At 48.4% G+C, this 23,101-nt stretch overlaps 4 protein-coding genes across 4 annotated transcripts; 3 read left to right on the top strand and 1 right to left on the bottom strand.

The window, feature by feature from the left end:
- Positions 1-154: 154 nt before the first annotated feature.
- B0J16DRAFT_35118 (Cullin) lies at positions 155-2,965 on the top strand. Its single transcript, XM_046129153.1, has 5 exons — positions 155-407; positions 458-544; positions 604-680; positions 733-2,624; positions 2,682-2,965. Exons 1-5 carry the CDS (start codon positions 340-342, stop codon positions 2,868-2,870), a joined length of 2,313 nt encoding a protein of 770 aa, XP_045989773.1. The 5' UTR covers positions 155-339; the 3' UTR covers positions 2,871-2,965.
- A 557-nt stretch (positions 2,966-3,522) lies between these two features.
- On the bottom strand, positions 3,523-5,883 carry B0J16DRAFT_261335 (transport protein Avl9-domain-containing protein; the record flags this gene model as incomplete). Its single annotated transcript, XM_046123272.1, has 4 exons — positions 3,523-4,788; positions 4,840-5,052; positions 5,106-5,532; positions 5,618-5,883. The coding sequence occupies 4 exons, from the start codon at positions 5,881-5,883 to the stop codon at positions 3,523-3,525; spliced, it is 2,172 nt and encodes a 723-aa protein (XP_045989772.1).
- Positions 5,884-11,574: 5,691 nt separating this feature from the next.
- B0J16DRAFT_35042 (guanine nucleotide binding protein, alpha subunit) lies at positions 11,575-13,290 on the top strand. Its single transcript, XM_046129048.1, has 6 exons — positions 11,575-11,890; positions 11,956-12,301; positions 12,359-12,487; positions 12,542-12,671; positions 12,727-12,965; positions 13,020-13,290. Exons 1-6 carry the CDS (start codon positions 11,767-11,769, stop codon positions 13,117-13,119), a joined length of 1,068 nt encoding a protein of 355 aa, XP_045989771.1. The 5' UTR covers positions 11,575-11,766; the 3' UTR covers positions 13,120-13,290.
- Positions 13,291-16,482: 3,192 nt separating this feature from the next.
- Positions 16,483-19,828, top strand: B0J16DRAFT_34776 (glycosyl transferase). Its single transcript, XM_046128604.1, has 7 exons — positions 16,483-16,747; positions 16,887-17,207; positions 17,261-17,526; positions 17,578-18,087; positions 18,138-19,054; positions 19,105-19,177; positions 19,228-19,828. Exons 1-7 carry the CDS (start codon positions 16,585-16,587, stop codon positions 19,633-19,635), a joined length of 2,658 nt encoding a protein of 885 aa, XP_045989770.1. The 5' UTR covers positions 16,483-16,584; the 3' UTR covers positions 19,636-19,828.
- Positions 19,829-23,101: the final 3,273 nt, after the last annotated feature.

Raw genomic sequence — 23,101 nt, 5'->3', positions numbered from 1 at the left:
ACCTGCTGTTACTCCACCGAAAGCACAAACTCTTGATCGACCCTCAACTTTATCCATCCGAAGCCGCTTCTTGAGTTCACCCCAGCCAGAATTCTTACTACTTAACGAACTCGATCCTAAATTCGACAACTTTCTTTTGTCAAACCACTACACCACGGGCTGTCTTCACCATCGCCTTGAATCTCCGCATCTCGGTCCCCCGTTTTGTAATCCTACTCCCATCACGAAAACACACTTTGCCGACTCTGACGACATCGCGTCGAGCCCCTCGATACCGACCCCGCCTCCATCACCGATACCTTCGTCAACTCTCCATTCGCCTCCCTCTGTCAGCGCATAATGGCCGCCAAGATGGGCGCACAGGGCCAGATGCCCCCCATACCCAACAGGGAGGACATCGTCGCAACGTGAGTCTCCCGCTTGGGTAACTATGAACTGCAGAAGCTGACTAGAGCAGATGGGCTTACCTCCAAGCTGGTATCGCACGCGTAATGAACGACCTCGAACAGGGTATTGACATGCAAATGTATATGGGTGTCTATACGTCAGTAACCTTTGATAATACTCCCTAGTCTACGGAGGTCATGTGCTAATATTTTCCAGCGCCGTCCACAACTTTTGCACGTCTCAGAAAGCTGTTGGCATGAACAGCCCTGCGATGCACTCTAACCATCGAGGAGGCAAGTACATCCGCGTATCCTACTTACGGATAGCAGATCTAACTTTTGACAGCGCATCTTCTCGGCGAGGAGCTATATAACAAACTTATAGATTACCTGAAGCATCACCTCGAGAATCTCGTGAATCAAAGCAAGACTCACACCGACGAGGCCTTGCTCGCCTTCTACATTAAAGAATGGGGTCGATACACAGTCGCTGCCAAGTACATTCACCACCTCTTCCGCTATCTCAACCGACACTGGGTCAAGCGGGAGATTGACGAGGGCAAGAAGAATATCTACGACGTCTACACGCTGCATCTCGTGCAATGGAGAAAGGAGCTCTTTGAGAAGGTTAGCGTCAAGGTTATGGATGCGGTTCTTAAGCTCGTCGAGAAGCAGAGGAATGGCGAGACTATTGAGCACGGCCAGATCAAGCAAGTCGTGGATTCCTTCGTTTCCCTGGGACTGGACGAGGCAGATCCATCCAAGTCAACCCTCGATGTCTACCGCTACCATTTCGAGCGCCCATTCCTCGAAGCCACCAGGGACTTTTATAATGCCGAATCGAAGCAATTTGTGGCAGAGAACAGTGTTGTGGAATACATGAAGAAGGCCGAAGCACGTCTCGCTGAGGAAGAGGAACGTGTTCGCATGTATCTTCATCAGGACATTGCCATTCCGCTCAAAAAGAGCTGCAATCAAGCTCTTATTGCAGATCATTCAGCTCTTCTCAGGGAGGAGTTCCAAGTACTTCTTGATAATGACCGCGAAGAAGACATGGCTAGGATGTACAAGCTTCTGTCAAGGATTCCGGACGGTCTCGAGCCGCTTAGATCCCGCTTCGAAACACACGTCAGAAAGGCTGGCCTTGCTGCTGTGCAAAAAGTCTCGTCTTCGGAGGGCGAAAAGCTTGAGCCAAAGGTTTATGTGGACGCTCTACTTGAGATTCACACACAGTATCAGGGTCTCGTTGAGCGAGCCTTCAAGAGTGAACCTGAGTTTACACGATCTCTGGACAATGCATGCAGGGAGTTCGTCAACCGTAACGAAGTCTGCAAATCCGGATCTAGCAAATCACCGGAGCTGTTGGCTAAGTACGCTGATCACTTGCTCAAGAAGAGCAGCACCAGCATCGAGGAATCCGAATTGGAAAATATTCTTGATCAGATCATGACGGTATTCAAGTACATCGAAGACAAGGACGTATTCCAAAAGTTTTACTCGCGTATGCTTGCCCGACGCCTAGTAAACAGCAACTCATCTTCCGATGATGCTGAGACCAGCATGATCAGCAAACTCAAGGAAGCATGCGGTTTTGAGTACACCAACAAGCTTCAGCGTATGTTCCAGGATATGCAGATCTCGGCGGATTTGAACAAGGACTTCCGAGCCCACCTCGAAGACGTGGAGTCTACGAAGGTGGTTGACTCAACTTTCTCTATTCTAGGAACTGGTTTTTGGCCATTGACGGCGCCGTCCACTGACTTCAACCCGCCTCCTGAAATCGCAGCCGAGATTGAGCGCTTTTCGCGTTTCTATAAGCACAAGCACGATGGCCGTAAGCTCACGTGGATGTGGCATCTTTGCAAGGGTGAGATTAAGGCCGGCTACTGCAAGGCGAGCAAGACTCCCTACACCTTCCAGGTATCGATCTACCAGATGGCCATTCTCCTGCTTTTCAACGAGAAGGACAGCTACAGCTATGATGATATGCTCAGCGCTACTCAACTCAGCAAGGAGGTTATAGATCAGGCCCTTGCTACTATCTTGAAGGCAAAGGTGCTCATCATGCCCGGCGCATCTGGTGAAAAGCCAGGGCCCGGTAAGACTTTCAAGCTCAACTACGACTTCAAGAGCAAGAAGATCCGTATTAATTTGAACATTGGTGGTGTGAAGGAGGCGAAGCAAGAGGAGGTCGAGACCAACAAGACAATCGAGGAGGACCGAAAGCTGGTTCTTCAGGTATGTGTTTGCTTCCACAGCAAAGAACTTTACAAGAACTTTACTAACTGTTTATAGTCCGCGATCGTGCGAATCATGAAAGCACGTAAGAAGATGAAGCACCAGAACCTAGTCAGTGAGACCATCAACCAGATTAGGTCCCGCTTTGTGCCAAAGGTTGGCGACATCAAGAAGTGCATAGAAATTTTACTTGACAAGGAGTACCTAGAGCGTCTAGAGGATGATGAGTTAGGATACCTTGCTTAAGTCTCAATTTTTACATCACATCGCTTGGAAGACGAGGGTTATAGAATCACTTCCCTCCTCATCTTACAATCCCTCTCACGCTCAGTTTATTACGTGGCTACTCCGAGCACAGTTATCTGGTTCTCACCCGTCGTACGCGACTGCCTCTTGTTCCCTTGAGCGGTCAGGAAAGGGTCGTGGACAAAGGTGATGTGGGCCGGAGTCAACATTAGATGTCAGCACTTTGATCCAGGACAAGGTGCTGCAAGCTTCCCCCTTATACACCCCCTATTTTATTCTGGTGTTTTACGTGTCGTTGGTCTTGATCATGCTTTGGAAGAGGGCGGCCATCCATGGGGCAGAAGATTTTGGTCGATCAGGTTGCGGGTATAGCGATAAAAGGACTGGAATGAGCGGCACAAGAGAAAGGTCTTGGGCACGAATATACTCGAAAGAATAAGCGTTCATGCAAAGCTAAACTCGTGCTGATGACTTCTGCTTGACCCGTGACTTGACGATGTATTGGCTACAAATCCCGACTAAGTGCACTAACAGCATATATAATTTTCGCTAAAAGTTAACCCATTTCGGTCCGATCATGATATCTATATCCTATAAGGTGTTGGTCCAATATAGCAGCGTATCCTCTTATTTTCACTTATATATGGTCTCATCAATCCTTTGCCGCTGCACCGTTACCGTCAGGGTGAGGACTCACCTCGAGCCCTTTGTCCTTTGAGCCAACAACTCCCTCTGTTTGGAAACCATCATCCTCCTTTTTGGGCACTGGTGGGCCAGGTAAAGGCTTATTGGTCCCTGAAGTTGGTCGACTGTTGGACTCGCTGACCCCTGAGAGTATACTCTCACTAAAGCTCGCTCCTCTGTCTTTTCGCGAGGCCTGCTCATCTGAACTTCCCCCTCTAGATTCAGGGGCACTGATCATCTGGTAATCTCTGTCAATCGGGCTGCTTGACGTAGAGTCATCAGCAGATTTCTCTGGCTTAGTCGTTGTTTTGCGACCCCAACTAGCTCCCCAGCCGCTTGTTCGGCGCTTCTCGCCAGCCCAGGCTGCCCAACTACCGATATAAGCGCCAGCTCGCGCGCCAGCCGATTGTCCAGTTTGTCCAGCTTTTGATGGGTCAGATCCGGCTGGCTGGTCAGGATTATCTTGTAGAGACGCTGCTCGGGCTTCTTCGGCGCGGCGTCTCTGGGCTTCTCGTAGAGCTTCCATGTCAGCATAAAGTTTGTTGAGCACAAATGAGGCCTTCTCCCGACCAGCAGCGAGATTCCTGCCGAGGACTTCGCGCCCTTGCGCAAAACGCTCGTCCAGGTGCAGCTCTTTTACTTGCTCTGCGATTCGACGTTGAACATCCTCAATATTGAGGCCGCCCGCGCAGGGATGTCGAGGGTCGACAATGTCAAACAGGTGGGAGTCAGTGTTTGTGTTCCACATGCGATAATTCTCTGTGCGTTTCCAAGCCTCTACCCACTCGTAGCCAAAGTCTGCAACGGGGTCACCCTCGACCTCGGGAAGCATGGCTTTGGGGTTATTTGGGTTCGCATTGAGGTAGTTGTGGTATTTGACGGACGAGATGAGGGCAAGAATGTACTCTTCAAACTGGAGCCTGATAAATTCCTCGCTGCCGACGTACTTCAAAGTCTTTGGTCTGTTGGGATTGGCTTCATCCCACGTCTCGTTGATCTCGTGGGTTAGGTAATCTATCCATCTTCGGTCCGCAGCTGTGAGAGTAAGAGCGGTTCTGAGTGGTTGTGAGTTGATTACGACTGATTCTTCGTCCAAGTTGATGAGAATGTCACTATAGCGGTCTTTCTGCTGAAGCAAGAGTGAGTTTGTGCTACCAACGATATAGGATTTTGTTCCAAAGTCGGCAAGGATGTCGAGTTGCTGTAAGGGTGTATAAGGCCCAAATAAGCTTCCCTGCGCTAATATTAATTACTGCTGTGAATAATGTGATACGGTAAGACGCACCTTGCCAAATATCTGAAGCGGGAGGCCCATGTAGCATAGCAAAGAGTTGCGATCACTAGTTCGCAAACTGGTAGGCTTTGTCAAACTCGTCTCATAGCTGTTTAGTTCGGGGTCTGCGCTGTCTTGTAGGTTGCGAATGAGGCCGGGTATCAAGGACAAAAGAGAAAACTGCATCATGCACAACTTATCACACCTCGAGCCAAAGAAAAGCATCTTATAAGTGGGTTAGCTATACAAGCTTCAATAAACGCAAAGAAAGCTTTTACCTTTGGTTGAAGAAGACAGCACTTCAAGAGAACCAGCGTTTGCCATTTGTACTCGTGGATCAATTCACGTAAACTCATGCCGAGGTACTGGTCTCGATCTACCTGGTCATTGAGCACACCCTTGGCCTTCTCATCTGCGAGGCTCTCCTGGAACCTGCGGAGGATCTCGACATCAGTGAACTCGCGTTGGGCGAACCAAGCCTGTGTCACGATACTCAGACGCTCACGGAGCATGCCAAAGAACTGTGGGCTGTCGGCAATGACCACAACAGCTTTTTGGACAGTGGAGCGTGTGACATCGGCAGGGCGATTGATGAGTTGGGTTGAGTCGAGCTGTCGAGTACAGGATATTCCAAAAAGTGACGTAGCTGGCTTCGTGTCCGTCTCTGGACAAAGGAGTGTAAAGTAGGAAAAGTCCTCTTCCGATCTGCCCAATAATCTCAGCACCATTAACAACAAGTGGTCGCTCTCCCAAATAGATGAGCCGACTGCAATCAAAAGGGCGAACTCACGCGTGCGCACCATCGCTCAGGGCCATAAAAGGTAGCAAAGGCCAGCCATAGTCGGCCGCTGGATCAGTCCCCTCTTCCACGCCAAACCAATTCTCTACCTCGGGGCCTCTGGCGTGGTGGAATCCGACAACGGTAACGAGCGGTATAAAATCGGGCTTGTTGGAGGACGAAGGCGAGGCGGGCAAAATAGGCGACAGAACAGGCTTGAGGTCATTGCTGTACTCGGGCGCGCCAAGACCGCCGGGAGGGGACTCGTCGGAGCTCATTGTATTGATATTTTCCAAAGGCAGCGTCGTCAATCACCGGTCATAAAGATATCCAACAACTTTGTCCTGACGACGGAATCTGTGCCTCTTTTTCTTTCGTTATTGATGGGCCGATCGACAAGTGAAGCGGCTCGTTGACGCGATGAGAGTGACTTTGCTTGACTCGAGTCCGAAAGTTGGGGATGGGCGAGGCGAGTGTCGGTTGGACGTCGAGGCGCCCAGTTCTCGTGAGAAGCTGGGGGGTTGCTCGGCCTCAGTCGCACTTCTGAAGCTATTGAAGGGATGCTATGCTGGTGAAGCGGTCAAAGAAATCGGGACTAGTTGTAAAAGTAAATTTATGTGTCGATGAAAGTTCAATGTCGCATAACGGTTGGTCGCAAAATGCCCTCGACAGATGCGGTATGGATAATATAATATGTCCTTTGTGCTGTGCTGTGTTGTGCTGGCTTGCTGCAGTATGAGTTGACCAGACTATACTGGTTCCGTCGAGATATCGCGATTCTGGTGTTAATGCTGGTGATTATGGTGATGCTGGTAGCCAGTATGTAGATGAAATTGAGTGAGGTGGATCACTTTTAAGGAGAAGATAGACAGTAACAGAAACAGAAACAGAAACCAAACTAATACAGGCAAGGTAGAGCAGTACTGTAACGTACAGTACAGTATCAGTATCACCAAAAAAGGGAAGCGGTACGGATACTCTGAGGGGCACCTAACCCAAGCTAGATCCATAAAATCACCAATTAACAAGCACGTCCCCTCCCCAGACAGGATCCAGGATCAAAGCTTTGGCTTCTCAACTTGCAATACAATATGGAGTAGAAAAGACTAATACTAATAATCGACTATTATTCTTGATCAACTACGTAACATTTGGCACGTAAACAGTACATATCATATTGATAACGATGTGTTCCCATAACTATGCTTAAACTCGAATGACGTCGATCGTAGTCATGTTATCATGGAGGAGCACACCTTGATTTTAGCTGACAGTAGAATTTGGGCCTCCAAGGCATATTGTGGCATTCCATATAATATGTAGATGCCTCGGCCTAAACACCCATTAGAAACATTCTCTGCTCGGGCACTGTACTAAGCTGCGATTGATCTTATCCACCTGGTGCAGGTAAGTCGACGTGTCTTGCATATCGTCAACAGCATTGGCTGCATGGAAACCTCCATCTCAGTATCAGCTCAACGTGTGGGCTCAATATCCAAATATGCTGACAGGGCATTGTTTAATCGTTGTAGGATGCGTGCTCCGTGGCCGCTTCAGCAATACAAACCCACGTCTCCAGGCTAGTCAAAGTCTCGGAACAAGACATAACCAAAGATCAAGAATAAACGAACCAGGACGTAAATCAATCGCACTCTCGCCGTCAAAGATCCATCATCTTGGAAGTTTTTTCTGGCTGAAAACAACACAGACCTTGTAACTTGGCCGAAACCGTAGGCCATATTGAATTTACCGATGTCATTGATCCAATCGGAGACAAGCGGAAGATTGATGAGGCTCTTTGAAGATTTAAGAAACAACCTGTACCAAGTTAGCACCTATTACGTTACAACCAGATCAGTGAACCCGCGGCCATGATCTGTCCTGTTCAACCAAATTAACGTTTAGAGCAGTGCCTCTTTTTTGTATCTCTCTTGCCAATACCTGTGACTGTGGAATTCAAGGGTATTTAGGTCCTTGCGTTCCACTTCAAGCTACCAAGTTGGCCGACGGACTCCTTTCTCTTGTGATCGTCAACATCTGGCTGGTGTAGCTCAATTCGTTTCGTGTTTGAAGCCAAATAAGTCACCAGAAACTCAACGTGATTGGGAGGAATGCAGAGACGTGGCAGGCCTGGCTCTAGCCAAAATCTCATGTGACGCAATTCCCGAAGACGGCCTTGAACGAGACATCTTTAGGAAATCGAGTTTGATAGACGCAATCCTTTCAAGTCGACAGGCTCGACACGTCGTCCAATGTTATACGCCGGATAAGGAGACATCATATAGTAAAAGTCATGAAGATCGATCAATCATCAGAATCATATGAATTTAGATGGACTTGGAATTGCCAGAACAATATCAAGATTTGGTGTGAAGGCATTGTTTGACAAACGTACTTCGACGAGGCTGAAACAAAACGAAACGAAACAAGATAATCATGATCAGAGGGCGGATATAAGAGGCATCCGGTTTTGGGGCGATAGTATGTACAGTATTCTGCAGAGAGAAAATAACTTCCCGCGGGATTTAGCTTGTGACCGGCAAACTGATTCGAATACGTATCAAGTTCGAGCTAATTACTGATAGACTTATAAGTCAGACCAGGGGCAGCAAGCAATACGCCGTTTCAAAAGCGGCGAAGAGAAATTCCATTAACAACATTGCGAGGGTTTCGCATTAACAACGAGGGGTAATAAAAACAAGAGCATGTAAACATACAAGGGCAGCCCAAGCTGCGATTTTCTCCATATCAAGAAGTCTTATTCCTCATTGGAAAGGCAGGTGGTCTGGAAAAACCAGGACACAGAAGCCTATCGACAAAATGACTTAGACATGCTTAGGCAAAAAAGCTTGGAGTAGACTATCCTAATCTTTATAACACCCTTAACTAAGTCTCGAATTTTCTTTGACCCACCTGAAAGGGTAGCAATGCGAGCTTATTGTGCTGGCATTGATGTTTCTGTAAGCAGGAACAATGGTTATGCCAAGATAGTGCGTAAATACAGTTCGCGTGGTGAGACTTGATCAAATATCGAAACCTGGTACTGAGTACAGTAACGGTACATCGGTGAGGGGAAGAGGAAAGATTTGGATGACCAGCACGGCGTTTCTGCATGCAAACACCAATGCAGCATGGTATGAGGAGAACAGAAAATAGAAATGGATAATTATATGCAATACCGGTAATATGTGTTGACAAGGGTTGCAGTGCCAGCTCCACTTCATCTCCAGGTACCCCGGCGGAAACCCCTGGTCGAAATTCCATTGAGCTGGCTTCGCCGTCAGGATATCAGAAAACTTGACCGCCGAGAACTTGAGAGACGAAATAGTTTGACCACTTTGCTCAGATGAAAGCAATCTTCAGGCCATTTGTTTCTGTCACCTCAAGGGATTGAAGAACATCCTTTGTGATAACCACTAGCTTCGTTATGCTGGATTGGCCGTACATCAGTACGTATTGCACTTCGTAAAGTTGCAGGTTTTCCTGTGTGATCCGGCAAACTGGAGTCATGTACGGATACAGAGTAAGTCGCGTGCTTGGTTCCAAGCTGTATATCTTGAGATGCTGTACGCAAATCAGAAAACAGTACCTCGTGCTCAATAATTTCCTCGTTCTTTCGCGCTGCTCGACTGGCTCCATGAATGGAATGCGGATGAATCGCTCCAACCTTATATGTAAGAGATCTCGTGGCGCTACGGGCAGCGCCCTCAGCGACGAGCCTTGGCCCTTGGGACTTAGTGCCCAGATTAGGCGTCGTTACCAACTAAGGCAGCTTGGGAAACATGGGGATACGCGGTACATGCAGGGGATGTCGGGGTCAGTGAAGAAGTAAAACTCCGCTACCAGCCAGACAGAGGGCTGCCGTGTGCGGGCGGCAAGATATTCTCTCCACCAGACCCGCCATCACATTTTGACTTTGAGGAAAACTCATCAGTGCCAATGTCTTGATGTACATCCAGCATCTGACCCTGCTAATATTTTCAACAAAGACCCGGGCAGTCGGCTTCCCATTGTGAATGATTCTCGGGAACCAATGGGCAGCATCTAGCATAAGCCTGACTCTTGCCAAGCCACAGCGGATGGAGTTTGAGACATTGAGCGGCAGAATGCGATTTTGGCACGCCGATCAGTGCCTGATGAACTGCCCACGAGGGTCAAAGTAGCTAAAGGAGCGCTAGTTATTGGGGGTTTGTATGCATTGAGGGAATATACCGGTGATTAATTGTGAAGGAGGGACGTGTCAAGCGCAAATTGAACCAGGGAGGGAAGACGATATCGAAAAACCAAGGGCGCTGCGCTTTTCTTCGAGCGATCGTCGAGCATTCGTTCTTGTGCATCTCCATGGGAGGGAAGAAAGTAGCGATTCGCAACTCGGTAATACCCTTTCAATCATTGTCGTGCAGGATGAATGACATGACTGGCCTGGATCGATCCTTTGCCTGGGATAAACCGAAGCTTCTCGTTGGTCCAGATCTTGAATAAACAAACTCGAGGAAATATCTCTCTGCAGGTACCTTGAGGTACACGTTAGCAAATGCTTCTTTCAACAGAGTGACGCGTAGCTCGAATTATGGGGAGCTGGAAAATAGCTCCAATGAACAGATAAAGTACCTGCCTACCTCACTGTGCCTATTTATGTATACGCGTGAATAGAGGTAGGTAGCAAGCATACAGTACGTTGATGAATGGAGAGGTATTTCAATTCGGCGTAGAATAGCGCTGAAATGTAACCCCTTGCTAAAAGCTGAAAGTCCGCTGCAGGTTACAGTAAGACCGCCCGACCACGCATGCCTCCTGCTCCTGCTGATCTGAAATGAAGGAAGGTATCCGTACCGACTTATACTTTCTCAACTCCATTTATTATCCAATCTTATCTCTGCAGCCTGTCCGTCTTAACTGGTTAGTACTGAGTTAAGGTATAGTACCGTACCTTCCGCGTAGGTAATAGGTAGGTAGTGGAATAGGTCGCCTTTGGACCCGTCGTTTTCCGTCAAACCCATCCAATCCCATATTATCATCTATAGAATACAGTACAGCTGAGAGTCCCCTAATTATGTACTAACCGGTGCCTGCCCACCATCCATCGATTTACCTCAACCTCATGGAGGATAGACAAACTTCCGCTACTTAACATTGCTTCCTTCCGCTTTCGCTATCTCACCGAGATCGTTGCTAGCCAGGCTCTCAAGATCTGTAAATCAACTCTGCCACGAACGGTCGAGGTCTCTTTGAAACCAACGATATCCGGTTGTGGGCGCTTTGATTCGCACATCTCGCTCCCATTAGCTCATCTGCTAGCTACTTTGGCTGCAGACGCCCCTTCAACCAGGCCACATTCATCGGCGCATTTCAACTCGACCCCCCAAAGCCCCTAGGCTCCCTTCAAATTCTCGCCTTCACCCGCCTGCTCACTGGTTCGCGCTGGCTCACACACCCCTGGCCCCGACTCCTTCCCCACCGTCGGTTCTCTCACCAATTGGCGCTGCCCTCCGCCGACTTTGTCTCGTCATCGTCGAGGTTCCCTGGTGCCTTTGTACCTCTTAGTCTCGCCCGCTCGCCCTGCCTCCACGAAGCTCCCCAGCACCGTCCTTAGCTGGTTACGGCCGACCATCTGGAGCGACAAGGTCCATCCGTCCAGCCATCCATCTCTTTCTTTCGCCTGCCCACCGCCAAACATTCCCCTTCTAGCCTTGACGTTGCTCAGGCATATCTCGTTCGACTTCTTCTCGTCGTCTTTTTTCACCTTTCGGCCTCGGTCGACCATCCAGCAAACCATCTCGAGGGTGCCTTTCCAGAGCTTCGAATCTTCTTCACGATAGCCCACCCGTCACGCTCCGATCTCCCCGACCTCGTCCTCCACCATTGCTGTACGCGGTACCCGATTGCCATCTTTATCGCCAACTCTCTACCACAACCATTCATCACCACACTCAATCGTGATATATCAAGTCGAAGCCTAATTCATTAAACCCTCGGAACTATTTGCTGTGCCGACATCCCCACAATATTCGACACCGCTTACTATCGCAAACCGTTGCGACCGTCATGCACGTTTAAAGGACGCATCATAACCGAGTACTACGAATTGAAAACCGCTGCGAACATAACGTTTTCTCCACGAACTGAAGGGCCTTTTTCAGGCCGCTTTTTGACTTGACAAGATGGGCGCGTGCATGAGTTCAAGCAATGAGGAGGCGGATCAAAAGAAAAAGAGCCAGGCTATCGATAAGATCCTCGAGGAAGACTCAAAACGCTTACGGAAAGAATGCAAAATCTTGCTCTTAGGTAAGGGTGCTTTGGCGAAAGCTGAATTGCTCACCTCAAGCGTTGATAATTAACCAAGGTACTAGGTTCTGGAGAAAGCGGCAAGTCGACGATTGTCAAACAAATGAAAATCATTCATCTTAAGGGTTACTCAGAAGACGAGCTGTTCAATTACCGGCCAACCGTTTTCAAAAACCTCATCGAATGCGCCAAAGCCGTTATTATGGCTATGCAACAATTTGATATAGAGCCCCAAAACGAGGAAAACAAGGCGCATGCCGAATTCCTGCTGGAATACCAAGCCGAGTCTGGCCCCCAAGCACAGATTGACGCAAAAGTTGGTGCCGCAGTACAAGCTTTGTGGAACGACCCTGCGAAAGATTTGTTGATGGAGCATCAGACCGAGTTCTACCTGATGGACTCAGCAGAATAGTACGTGAAGCATCTTGCCCGCTTGACGCGATTCATATCTGACCAGTCTCAACTCAGTTTTTTTCAAGAAGCAATGCGAATAGTAGCACCCGATTATCTTCCCAACGAAATGGACGTGCTCCGGGCACGAACGAAGACAACTGGTATTTATGAAACGAGATTCCAGATGGGCCAATTAAGTATACAGTAAGTTCGCCCACATTTCGCATCTTGCGTATGGTCTTGCTGACATTATCACAGCATGTTCGACGTAGGTGGCCAACGAAGCGAAAGGAAGAAGTGGATACACTGCTTTGAGAACGTTACATCAATTATATTCTGCGTTGCTTTGAGTGAATACGACCAAGTTCTACTTGAGGAGAGTAGTCAGGTAAGCTTTGGGTTCGCAATAGTGGTACACGAGTGCTCGCTGACATCGAAACTAGAATCGAATGATGGAGAGTTTATTGCTATTCGACTCGGTGGTCAACTCGAGGTGGTTCATGCGTACTAGCATCATCTTGTTCCTCAACAAGGTTGATATCTTCAAGCAAAAGCTGAGCCGGTCGCCACTGGGCAACTATTTCCCGGACTACTCCGGTGGTAACGATGTCAACAAAGCAGCCAAGTATTTACTATGGCGATTTAATCAGGTCAACCGGGCACATCTGAACTTGTATCCCCAGTAAGTCTTTCTCATGCTGATATGACAAGCTCCTTGGTTTCTAACGCAGCCTAGCTTGACACAAGCAACAGACACTTCAAACATCCGACTTGTTTTCGCAGCAGTAAAGGAGACTATCTTGAATAACGCGCTTAAGGACTCTGGCATTCTTTGATAGTGAAGCACTGCTTTTTCTTTTGTTTACAACACGACGTTAGGGTACGGGACACCGTTGGCTGGCGTCAAGAGCATTTTCGGAGTTTGGGGTACAGGATGAAGGACGACCTCGATTGATACGATTCCTGCTTTATTCATTTTTATTCGACGCGACTTCTATATTCCAAACGCTCCTCCATGATGGCTCCATCGGCTACGGGTGGAGGTTTCTTATCCTACTCTCTTCGACGAAATGCGACTACTCGGAATACGCGCACTAGCCGAAAGACCTATACGGTGGCCTCCATCAAAGAGTACAGTCGGCACTGTTGATTTTCGGTTTATATATCTTGGCCTGGCATGTGTTCAGCTTTATGGACTTTGGAGCGACTAGACCTTGCAGGAGCTCATGTTTTGGGTGGGTTTTGCTGGGTTAAGGCTTGGGGCCTTACACGAGACGAAACAGATGGAAATCACGAAACGAACGGTATTGCGATTGCGATGCTTCTTGGCGAAATGTCCTATTTTGGATTGGAGAGTAATCGTGGGAGCTGGGACAGGCATAGACCTGGTCACGTTCTAATGGATCCCGCCGAGCTTAGAGCTGAAGAGAAGTAGGCGTATGGTTTTTGTTTCTAGGGAGTGGTGTTTTGGAGCTGGTTGGGAACGTCACAGGAAGAGGTCTGGGCTGGCATGCTAATGGACAGCTTCAACTCCTACATATGTAGCTTTTTCTTCGGCTCAAATGAGACGAATTGACGATATTCTGGGCACATGTCCAATTTTTGATAGCCTGCTGTGTCAGGTATGTAATGGGAGAGGAACGAATGGACGGTTTATCAACAACAGTGAAAGTTGGGCCCCTGAGCAACCTAAGTAAATCTGTCTAATTGTGAAACGCGCGTGAGCATAGATGAAGACATCAGTAGGCGATAGGTTGGTTGGAGGCAGAACTTAGTAGCCTTACAATCGCAGTGTTAATGAGCAATTGCAGTACTGGATGTCAATATACGATCTTCAAGCATGTGATGAAGCAAAATGCTCTGTGACGTGGTTTGTCCTGGAATGGAAAGTACGCCTGTAACGTTAGGTTAGGTTAGACGGTATGTCGATTTGAGGTCGAGTAGGAGTGGGAGGGGCTGGACGTGGCTTGGAGCTTTGACCTTGGACCATGAGGTGATCGACGAGCTAGTAAGCAAGGGCCAACTCTCATGAACGACATACATCCATCCATCATGACTGCTTGGATAGGCGAGATCAGACTTTAAGCAGTTGATGTTATTTTAAGACCCGAAACAGGAAAGCAGGTAACAATGGCGTCGAGAGGTGGTTTCAAAGTGTGCTTGAGAAGAAAGGTCTGTGAGGGCCGAGCACGCATGTTAGCGAAGCAGTTCACCCAGTGTTCCGTTTGTTTTTAGACCACATATCAACGTCTGTCTGTCTGTGACGCGACCCATCTCGGCGTTACCAACGCGGGGGCTGATGCGTTCCCCATACTCGAAGAGAACTGGGGCCATCCATCAAATGTGCTCAAGCATAGGCTAATAGGTAGGTTCATGTTGTCCCGACAGTATGGTTTCTTGGGGGATTTGAGATTGGGCATTGTTATTTGGCTGAGATTATCCGTATTATATCTCATAATGGATCTACTTTATGTGAGTGTCTTTCAGGGGTAGTACTCGAAGCTAAGCCACCTTAGTAGTGTGGGATGTCTTTTAGAGTTTCGCATGTGTGACCTGGAAGCCATAGCTAGACTCGGTGCTGCCTTGAATCATAGCTTGGATGATAGCTCTAGGCGCAGATTTCGATGCTGGTGTTTACAACAAAGCTGAGCTTGGTTCGACTTGAAAAGAGACCGCACATCATACAGTACCTACAAGGTAATAGACGCCAGGCGTTACGGCCCCGCACTCCGCTCTGTAAGAAGTTGGCGCTAAGGCGAGCTTCACTCTTGCATGCGTATGCGAGCGGGTCTCTTCTGCTGTAAGCGTGTAAGTTGCTTTGACAATAGAGTTGGGATACGGTCTGGATCTATGTCGATTGGCATGAGGGGGAGGGGAAGGCTATTGGCGCGCAGAAACGGTCCATGGATAATTGGAATGAGACACTCGTAGCCGAGCTTGATCATGCCATATGGTAAGAGACCTAGAGGTACAGGGTATGTTATGAGGACTCGATACCTACTAAGGTCTCTACACATCTTCTGTTCACTCGAGCTGTGTTTCTTATAAAGGATACTGGAAGCAATTGGATTGATATTGGTAACAAATGCATCGTTCTATAAAAGGATGCGTGCGTCGACGATGTCGTCATGTTACAGAACGGAACGGTTGCTGCGGGGGAGGGGAACCATGCCATCCCATCCCACCTCACCAGCTCGTGATGGTATGCGACTGGGTTGAGAGGGGAGCAGGCCAAACAACAAGACGACATTGGCGGGTAACCGGAGTGAAAGTGACTGGATGTGACCCAACATGAGTTAGAAAAAGCGGCTACTGTACCGGTCAGTACTACTACAGCAGTCCATCCATGCTATTGCACGCTAATTTAAGCAATAGATGGTAGCTCTGTTGTCTCGTCTTGCCATGAGGAGTAAGGCCAGGTACAAACACAAGCAAGAGCAGGCAGGAGGTTGTCATGATGAATGGATGGGGTGGGACCGTAGAGGAGACGGAAAGCTCCCTCCCACCATCGCACTTGCCGACCTATAAGCTCAACAAAGTTCCCCCTCAGCTTCTGTCAGTCATGATCGGGTCTCTTCCTCCTCTTCTTTCCCTTCCACTCACATCATCACCATCCTCTCTTAACCTACTATTTATCTTCGCCTTATAAGCAGTATCAGTTTGCAATTGGTACTCACAATTCTCACCTTCATCCGCCCTCATTGTACCCTTGTCGTTCTTCTTCCCCATATCTCTTTGGTCAACTCCACCAAGGCTCAAGCTTCCCCTGTTCCCCAAGCTCCCGCCTTCTCCGGATCCCCATCAGATCAGCTAAACGAACGAGTTCTCCAGTCGTCCCCATCCGCCAAAGCACCCTGTGATTTGGAGAGTTCGACGGATAATCGCAACGCCCTACTTGAAATCTATCAAGTTCAAGATTCCTTTCTCACATCAACCTATTTGCCAAGAAACACCCGCCTGATTTCCTACGTTGATTGGGATCTGAGCTCCCCGATAGTAGCAGGGCACTCAACAAGCTACTGCAACTTTACCTTGCACCAACGACCCCGCTCCCCCACCTAAAGCTGTACACATCTCGTGTCTTTAGCCAGTCGTCTTATCTGACGTACAGTACTCGTTCAGTGGCATCAGTCAACCTTGATGTAAGTGATCTGATCTGATTCTCGCTTCAGAATAGGACATGGGTTTTGCATTGGGCGGTTGAGTACTTAATTGCCTCGTGGGACCCTTTCCCTTCTTTTTCAGTTTTCAGTTACCTTCTGCTTCATATTACTTGACTAACAAGGTTGCCGACAGACGCAATGGTATCCGAACAGCAACGTCTGCCCACCCGTGAGAGGCGCCCCTCCACGTCGGCTCCGATCGTCGATATCCAGGGTGCTGTTGGCCCTGCAGGCATATCCCGTCCAAAGCACACCCGAACTGCCACTGGCTTTGGTCCCAGTGAAATCAAGAGCTTTGAAGGTACGTTGTTTATTGTTCAACAAAGTTGAATAGCGGGGAATTGGTCACTTTGACTTTCCCAATTCCTCTCCTTCTCTATAGCTACCCATTTGCGACACCCTCGGTGACTCACTTGTCAACGTCCACTTACACTTGTTAGCCTCGATCCCCGAACCTCAGCGCGAAGCTTGGAAGCGTAACCAGTCTAAGGGATTTACTGGCAAAGATGGCTTCGAGCAAGAAGTCGTTCGCCATGTCGAGACAACACTCGCTCGCTCGGTTTTCAATTGCGATGAACATGCAGCCTATTCTGCTACCAGTCTGGCTTTCCGTGATCGTCTGATTCTTGACTGGAACAGGACTCAACAAAGGCAGACCTACCGCGATTCCAAGCGTGTTTACTACTTCAGTCTAGAGTTCTTGATGGGTCGAGCCCTCGACAATGCCATGCTCAACGTAGGCCAGAAAGATACTGCAAAGGGTAAGTGAACTCGAATCCAAATATCCCCTTCACGCGCTGACACTAGTATCAAGCTGGTCTTGCTGAGCTCGGATTCCGAATTGAGGATATCATCACTCAAGAGAACGATGCTGCGCTGGGTAACGGTGGCCTTGGCCGATTGGCTGCTTGTTTCCTTGACAGTCTGGCCTCACTCAACTACCCCGCCTGGGGTTATGGTCTTCGATATCGATATGGTATTTTCAAGCAGGAAATTGTCGATGGGTATCAAGTTGAGGTGCCTGACTACTGGCTTGACTTTAATCCCTGGGAGTTCCCCCGGCACGACGTCACAGTTGATGTAAGTTACACAGCATCTTATCATGATCGAAACGCAGCTGATTAGGTAAAGATTCAATTCTTCGGCCATGTTAAGAAAACCACGGATGCGAACGGTAAGTCTGTTGCCATCTGGGAAGGGGGTGAAATCGTCCAAGCCGTCGCCTACGACGTCCCTATCCCAGGCTATGACACGCCCACCACCAACAATTTGAGACTCTGGTCCAGCAAAGCTTCTGGTGGAGAATTCGACTTCCAAAAGTTCAACAATGGCGATTACGAAAGTTCAGTTGCCGACCAACAGCGAGCTGAGACCATCAGCGCCGTTCTATACCCCAACGATAACTTGGAGCGTGGAAAGGAGCTTCGTCTGAAGCAGCAGTACTTCTGGGTTGCAGCCTCCCTATATGATATCATTCGCCGCTTCAAGAAGTCCAACCGTCCTTGGAAGGAGTTCCCCGAACAGGTAGCCATTCAACTCAACGACACTCACCCTACATTGGCCATCGTCGAGTTGCAGCGAATTCTCATCGACATTGAACATCTCGAATGGGACTTGGCCTGGGACATTGTCGTCAACACTGTGAGTATTGCCTCTTCTGGACACCCTTCTGTTTTCTAACAACGTTCTAGTTCGGCTACACTAACCATACTGTCCTACCTGAAGCTCTGGAGAAGTGGCCTGTTGGTCTGATCCAACACCTTCTGCCCCGTCACCTGCAGATTATCTACGACATTAATCTCTTCTTCCTCCAGAAGGTCGAGAAGGCTTTCCCCAACGACCGTGACATCTTGAGAAGAGTGTCTATCATTGAGGAGTCTCAGACAAAGATGGTGCGCATGGCGTTCCTAGCAATTGTCGGATCGCACAAGGTCAACGGTGTCGCAGAGTTGCATTCCGATCTCATCAAGACCACCATCTTCAAAGATTTTGTCGAAATCTACGGCCCTGACAAATTCACCAATGTTACCAACGGTATCACTCCTCGCCGCTGGCTACACCAGGCTAACCCTCGCCTTTCGGAGTTGATCGCATCCAAGGTTGGGGGCAACGGTTTCCTCAAGGATCTCACAACTCTCAACCAACTCGAGAAGTATGCTGAGGATAAAGAATTCCGAAAGGAGTGGTCAGAGATCAAGTACGCCAACAAGGTTCGACTTGCTAAGCTCATCAAGTCCGCCGTGGGTGTTACTGTGAACCCTTCAGCATTGTTTGATGTCCAAGTCAAGCGAATTCACGAGTATAAGCGCCAGCAGCTCAATATCTTTGGTGTCATCCATCGATACCTTTATCTCAAGTCTCTGTCCCCTGAAGAGCGCAAGAAGGTCGTTCCTCGTGTCTCCATCTTTGGAGGCAAGGCGGCACCCGGGTACTGGATGGCGAAGCAGATTATCCATCTCGTCAACGCTGTAGGTTCTGTGGTGAACAACGACGAGGACATTGGCGATCTACTTAAGGTTATCTTCCTGCCTGATTACAATGTCAGCAAGGCTGAGATCATCACCCCGGCTTCGGACCTCAGCGAGCATATTTCCACGGCGGGTACCGAGTAAGTGAGCATCAAAAAGATGAGGGCAAAGCGACTGACATATTCCACAGGGCATCTGGTACCAGCAACATGAAGTTTGTGTTGAACGGTGGTCTCATCATTGGTACTTGCGATGGTGCCAACGTAAGCAAATATTAACATTCCTTTCAGAATCCATCACTGACCAGACCTAGATCGAAATCACTCGCGAGATTGGCGAGAACAACATTTTCCTGTTCGGAAACCTTGCCGAGGATGTCGAAGACCTCCGCCACAGTCACCAGTACGGCTCACACGAGATCGATCCTGATCTGCAGAAGGTGTTTGCCGAGATTGAGAAGGGCACGTTCGGTTCAGTCCACGACTTTAGCGCTTTGGTTGCAGCCGTCCGCGATCATGGCGACTACTACCTGGTGTCTGACGACTTCCACAGCTACAACGAAACCCATAAGCTGGTGGACGAGGCATATCAAAACCAAGAGGAGTGGATCAAGAAGACAATCACGTCTGTGTCTCGCATGGGTTTCTTCAGCAGTGATCGCTGCATTGATGAGTATGCTGAGAGCATCTGGAATGCCGAGCCTCTTGTTGTCCATGATTAGACCATGAAAGATTTGGCTATAATAGAGGTAGACATGGGTATGTGGATAGATTCACCGACCGGCGTGGATTAAATGTGAGGGATTGCAAGAAGCGTAAAGATAAGTAGATTGATGCAACATGATTGGATGGAGAGAATTGTTTTGAGCAGTGAGACACATGACAAGAGTGTGCAATGGATAGGCTTCTCTTTTGTAATGAAACGTTCACGATACATTGTTCATAGTTAGTCCTTGGCCCTCTTACAAACGCTCGCCTCTCTGTCGTATCAGTATGCTTCATGTGGTCATCTTGTTTGGTGTCAATGTAAAAGTTACTCGAAAACGAATGAGGTGCTACCTACTGTATAGGTACGATAAGTAGGGTATAGGTCGGTAGTGTAGATCGATGAAGAATCCGAACGGGCTGTTCAGCCTGCAAGACACCGCATTTTCCCAACCCCACACCATATACATATGCGCGCTGCTAAAGAAAGAAACATCGGTAAGAGTACTCTGTGGGGAAGTATGTTCACAAATCGAAGGAAGTCGATGTTCTAGAGGAGGTCTAGGCAGGGGTTAGTTGGGGGACTATGTAGGCATCTTTGCCATGTTGCATGTCAAGTGCGAATGCTAGTCCAGGGATTTCAGAATTCTAGCCTGACCGTAAGAGAAGACGAGTCTAGAACTGAATACAGCTCACGCACATACATTTTAGATTGTGTTGAAAGGGTTGCACCCTGAACCACGACCGCGGTAAAGGATGATGTCAGAAGAAAGTTGGAGACGGCGATATTGTTAGCACTTAGCTTAGTACTGTGCTGTATATGATATGTACAGTAGTCTGAGTGGATGGTTAGAATGAAAGGTCAACGAGCTGTGGACCACGATGATTCGGTACCAAACAGTTGGTACAGTTGGGGCGGGAGTTCCCTTGGTAGCTCGCCTGTGCGAAGATCTGTGAGAGAGACAGAGTTTGAAGATTCGGTGGATGCCGATCAAATGGTCTCGACCGGAGGGGCAGTAGTCGATCTGTACGAGAATAGGATAAGGATGGTTCTCCTGGGTTGGGGGAACGGGAGCGGGAGGGCAAGATGAATCTCAGACGGGATAGGATGGGATGGGATGGAAAAGGGAGATGGATGGAGGGATCGACAGGGCAGGCTCGTATCGTGAAGCCAGGGTTGAGCGGTGATGGCCCGATTGATACATGTTTTATCTACTTGTATAAGTCGTGACATTCTGATCTCGACTGGTAATCGAGTGTGTGACCTCGTTACGATTCAGTCTTTGCGTATAAGTCATCGGGGAGCCTTGGCGTCACTTGCTAATGACATTGCAAGTCCTCACCGCAACAGTGAAACAAGCAAGCCATGATGGAAAGAGGACATTTTATTCATCTATCAAGAAAACCATTGTATGTATCTACTGTATGAGATATTGGTGTACTGTACAACAGTCAGTTGTTCAGGGCTCTTGTTCCTGTGGGACTCTCCACCATTCACATCCAAGCACATGCATACAATAAAGTGTGTGTATTCAAGATGACGTAGATAAACGAAAAATGAGATGTCGATAAACCTGGACAATTCATTGCAGGGTCGCAGTGAGCGCGTGATGAAAACCTCAGATTGATGTGATATGTAGTCAATTCAAGTTGAGTGCCCCACTTCAGAGATTATTCGATCGTCCCATCGAATTCACGATGAGCGGGTTACGTCGTTGAGCATGAGGGATCGAGACCATAAGTACCTCTTGGGCTAGTATTAGGTGTAAAGGTACAGGCCCACACAAAAAGATCAGAGATCAAAGAGGGTCCTGGCGCCGTTGGAAAAGACCCTAGGCCTAAGGAGAGGTAAAGGGAACCTAAGGGGAAGGAAAGGAACCTTAGTGCATTGGGCGTGCGCTGTCAAAGTAATTGACAGGGGTTAGGAGTTAGGACAGTGGAGGCTGAATTGACGTCATATCTTGAAACATGCCATGTGAAGTTGAATGCAGGTTTCTGCAGACACGAGACAAGACAAGACAGATAGTAGGTGAAAACATGGTTAATTCAAGGCACTGTGATGCTCTGTATGATGGTTACAGTTGTAAATATGAGCAACAGATAATATTATCGGACAACGTGGTTTATTAAAAGTGATGCCATGATGGGTGACTCAAGTCAGGGTGGTCTTGGCATGAAAATCCCAGCAGGCATAGTAGGTGGATTCTGTCCATCATGGCAGTCAGTCTATGTAGGTACTTAGGTTATTATCTTGAATCACATACAGAATCTCGTGCATAGCATGCCAGCAAGACAACAAACAGTCTATACGTAGGCAGGCATGAAATGGCTATACAAAGACCGGACACTTAACAGGTATCAGATATTGCAAGCAGTGCATCTATCGTCTCATCATCAAGCCAAAGTAACCTCCATAATGAGAGGAGGGCGATTTCAACCGTCTCTCAAAGACCCTGATTTACATGGACTAGGTATAGAACCTAGGAAGGTCGACATCTGTAAGGGCTCGCAGCAGGTAACTATCCATCCATCCATCAATCAAATTTTCAACTTTCCGCATATTGAATGAGAAAGCCCCATCATTTGTTCATAAAACAGATAGCGTCTGCTGTAAGTGAGTAAGTGTAGCGCATAACCTTGATATCCACCACTCTGAGAGATCTCGATCCCATTACGTGTTGCGCCTTGCCAGGGTCTCTCCAAGGGGAAAGAGCAGAGATCAACCAAACCAAACCAAATAGACGGTGACAAGGGACGGGGTCCTCCCGTCTTTGTCTAGGAACCTGTAGGCACTAGGTAGTCGTAGGTAGGTAGGCACAGAGCATCTCAAGCCTCCATGCGCCCCGGAGCTCTCTTTCCCCTCCTCATGCACCCCCCACCTAAAAAAAAGAGAAACCGGCGGCCCTCCGTTCACACAAACCAATGCTTGACGCTTCCTGACTGCCCTAGGAATTCCTATTCCATGCATGGCATATCTTCCACCATGGATGTCACGTATATATGTAGATGTACCCTCCCATTCCTCATGTAAACCCGTTTCCTTGTTGAACCTTCGCTTTTCCCTCCGTCCTCTTCCAACCTTTCTCCTCTTACAACCTGCTTACCTTGTCTATCTACCATCCTTTGCCTTGTTAGCATTGCGATCGACACTTGACCGGCCATCCTGACTTGACCCGAAACAAGTCTCGCACTCGAGGTCACTTTCACAAGCAAAAGACGAACAGAGGTAAGCTTTTCTTGTTGCGCAGACAATACAATACCCCAGAGTCTCCCTCAACGCTTTCGATCCTACCCCCGGTCGAAACCAGGCAATGGGCCTGTTTCGTCCGGCTTCTGGCAATCAACCATCAGAGCACTGGCCGGTTGGTTTATTGGGGGACGATGGCGTCAAGGGCACCTCAATCTATGGAGTTGGGCAGTTTTGGACCCCACTGCTGCTGTGGGTGCATGGGACACAGCCCGGAGCGAAGAGCCGCGGTGATC

Source organism: Fusarium flagelliforme (assembly GCF_020744385.1).
Source record: "Fusarium flagelliforme strain FIESC 12 MPI-CAGE-AA-0113 chromosome Unknown B0J16scaffold_1, whole genome shotgun sequence".
Taxonomy (NCBI): Eukaryota; Fungi; Ascomycota; class Sordariomycetes; order Hypocreales; family Nectriaceae; genus Fusarium; species Fusarium flagelliforme.
The sequence above is the reverse complement of the archived record's forward strand: the minus strand, read 5'-3'. Positions and strand labels throughout refer to the sequence as shown.

Coding starts and splice junctions, on each gene's coding strand:
- B0J16DRAFT_35118 (XM_046129153.1), top strand. CDS start 340: ATGGCCGCCAAGATGGGCGCACAGGGCCAGATGCCCCCCATACCCAAC. Junction 408..457: donor AGGGAGGACATCGTCGCAAC/GTGAGTCTCCCG, acceptor TGACTAGAGCAG/ATGGGCTTACCTCCAAGCTG. Junction 2,625..2,681: donor ACCGAAAGCTGGTTCTTCAG/GTATGTGTTTGC, acceptor AACTGTTTATAG/TCCGCGATCGTGCGAATCAT.
- B0J16DRAFT_35042 (XM_046129048.1), top strand. CDS start 11,767: ATGGGCGCGTGCATGAGTTCAAGCAATGAGGAGGCGGATCAAAAGAAA. Junction 12,302..12,358: donor CTGATGGACTCAGCAGAATA/GTACGTGAAGCA, acceptor GTCTCAACTCAG/TTTTTTTCAAGAAGCAATGC. Junction 12,966..13,019: donor CATCTGAACTTGTATCCCCA/GTAAGTCTTTCT, acceptor AACGCAGCCTAG/CTTGACACAAGCAACAGACA.
- B0J16DRAFT_34776 (XM_046128604.1), top strand. CDS start 16,585: ATGGTATCCGAACAGCAACGTCTGCCCACCCGTGAGAGGCGCCCCTCC. Junction 17,527..17,577: donor GGCACGACGTCACAGTTGAT/GTAAGTTACACA, acceptor GATTAGGTAAAG/ATTCAATTCTTCGGCCATGT. Junction 19,055..19,104: donor ATTTCCACGGCGGGTACCGA/GTAAGTGAGCAT, acceptor CATATTCCACAG/GGCATCTGGTACCAGCAACA.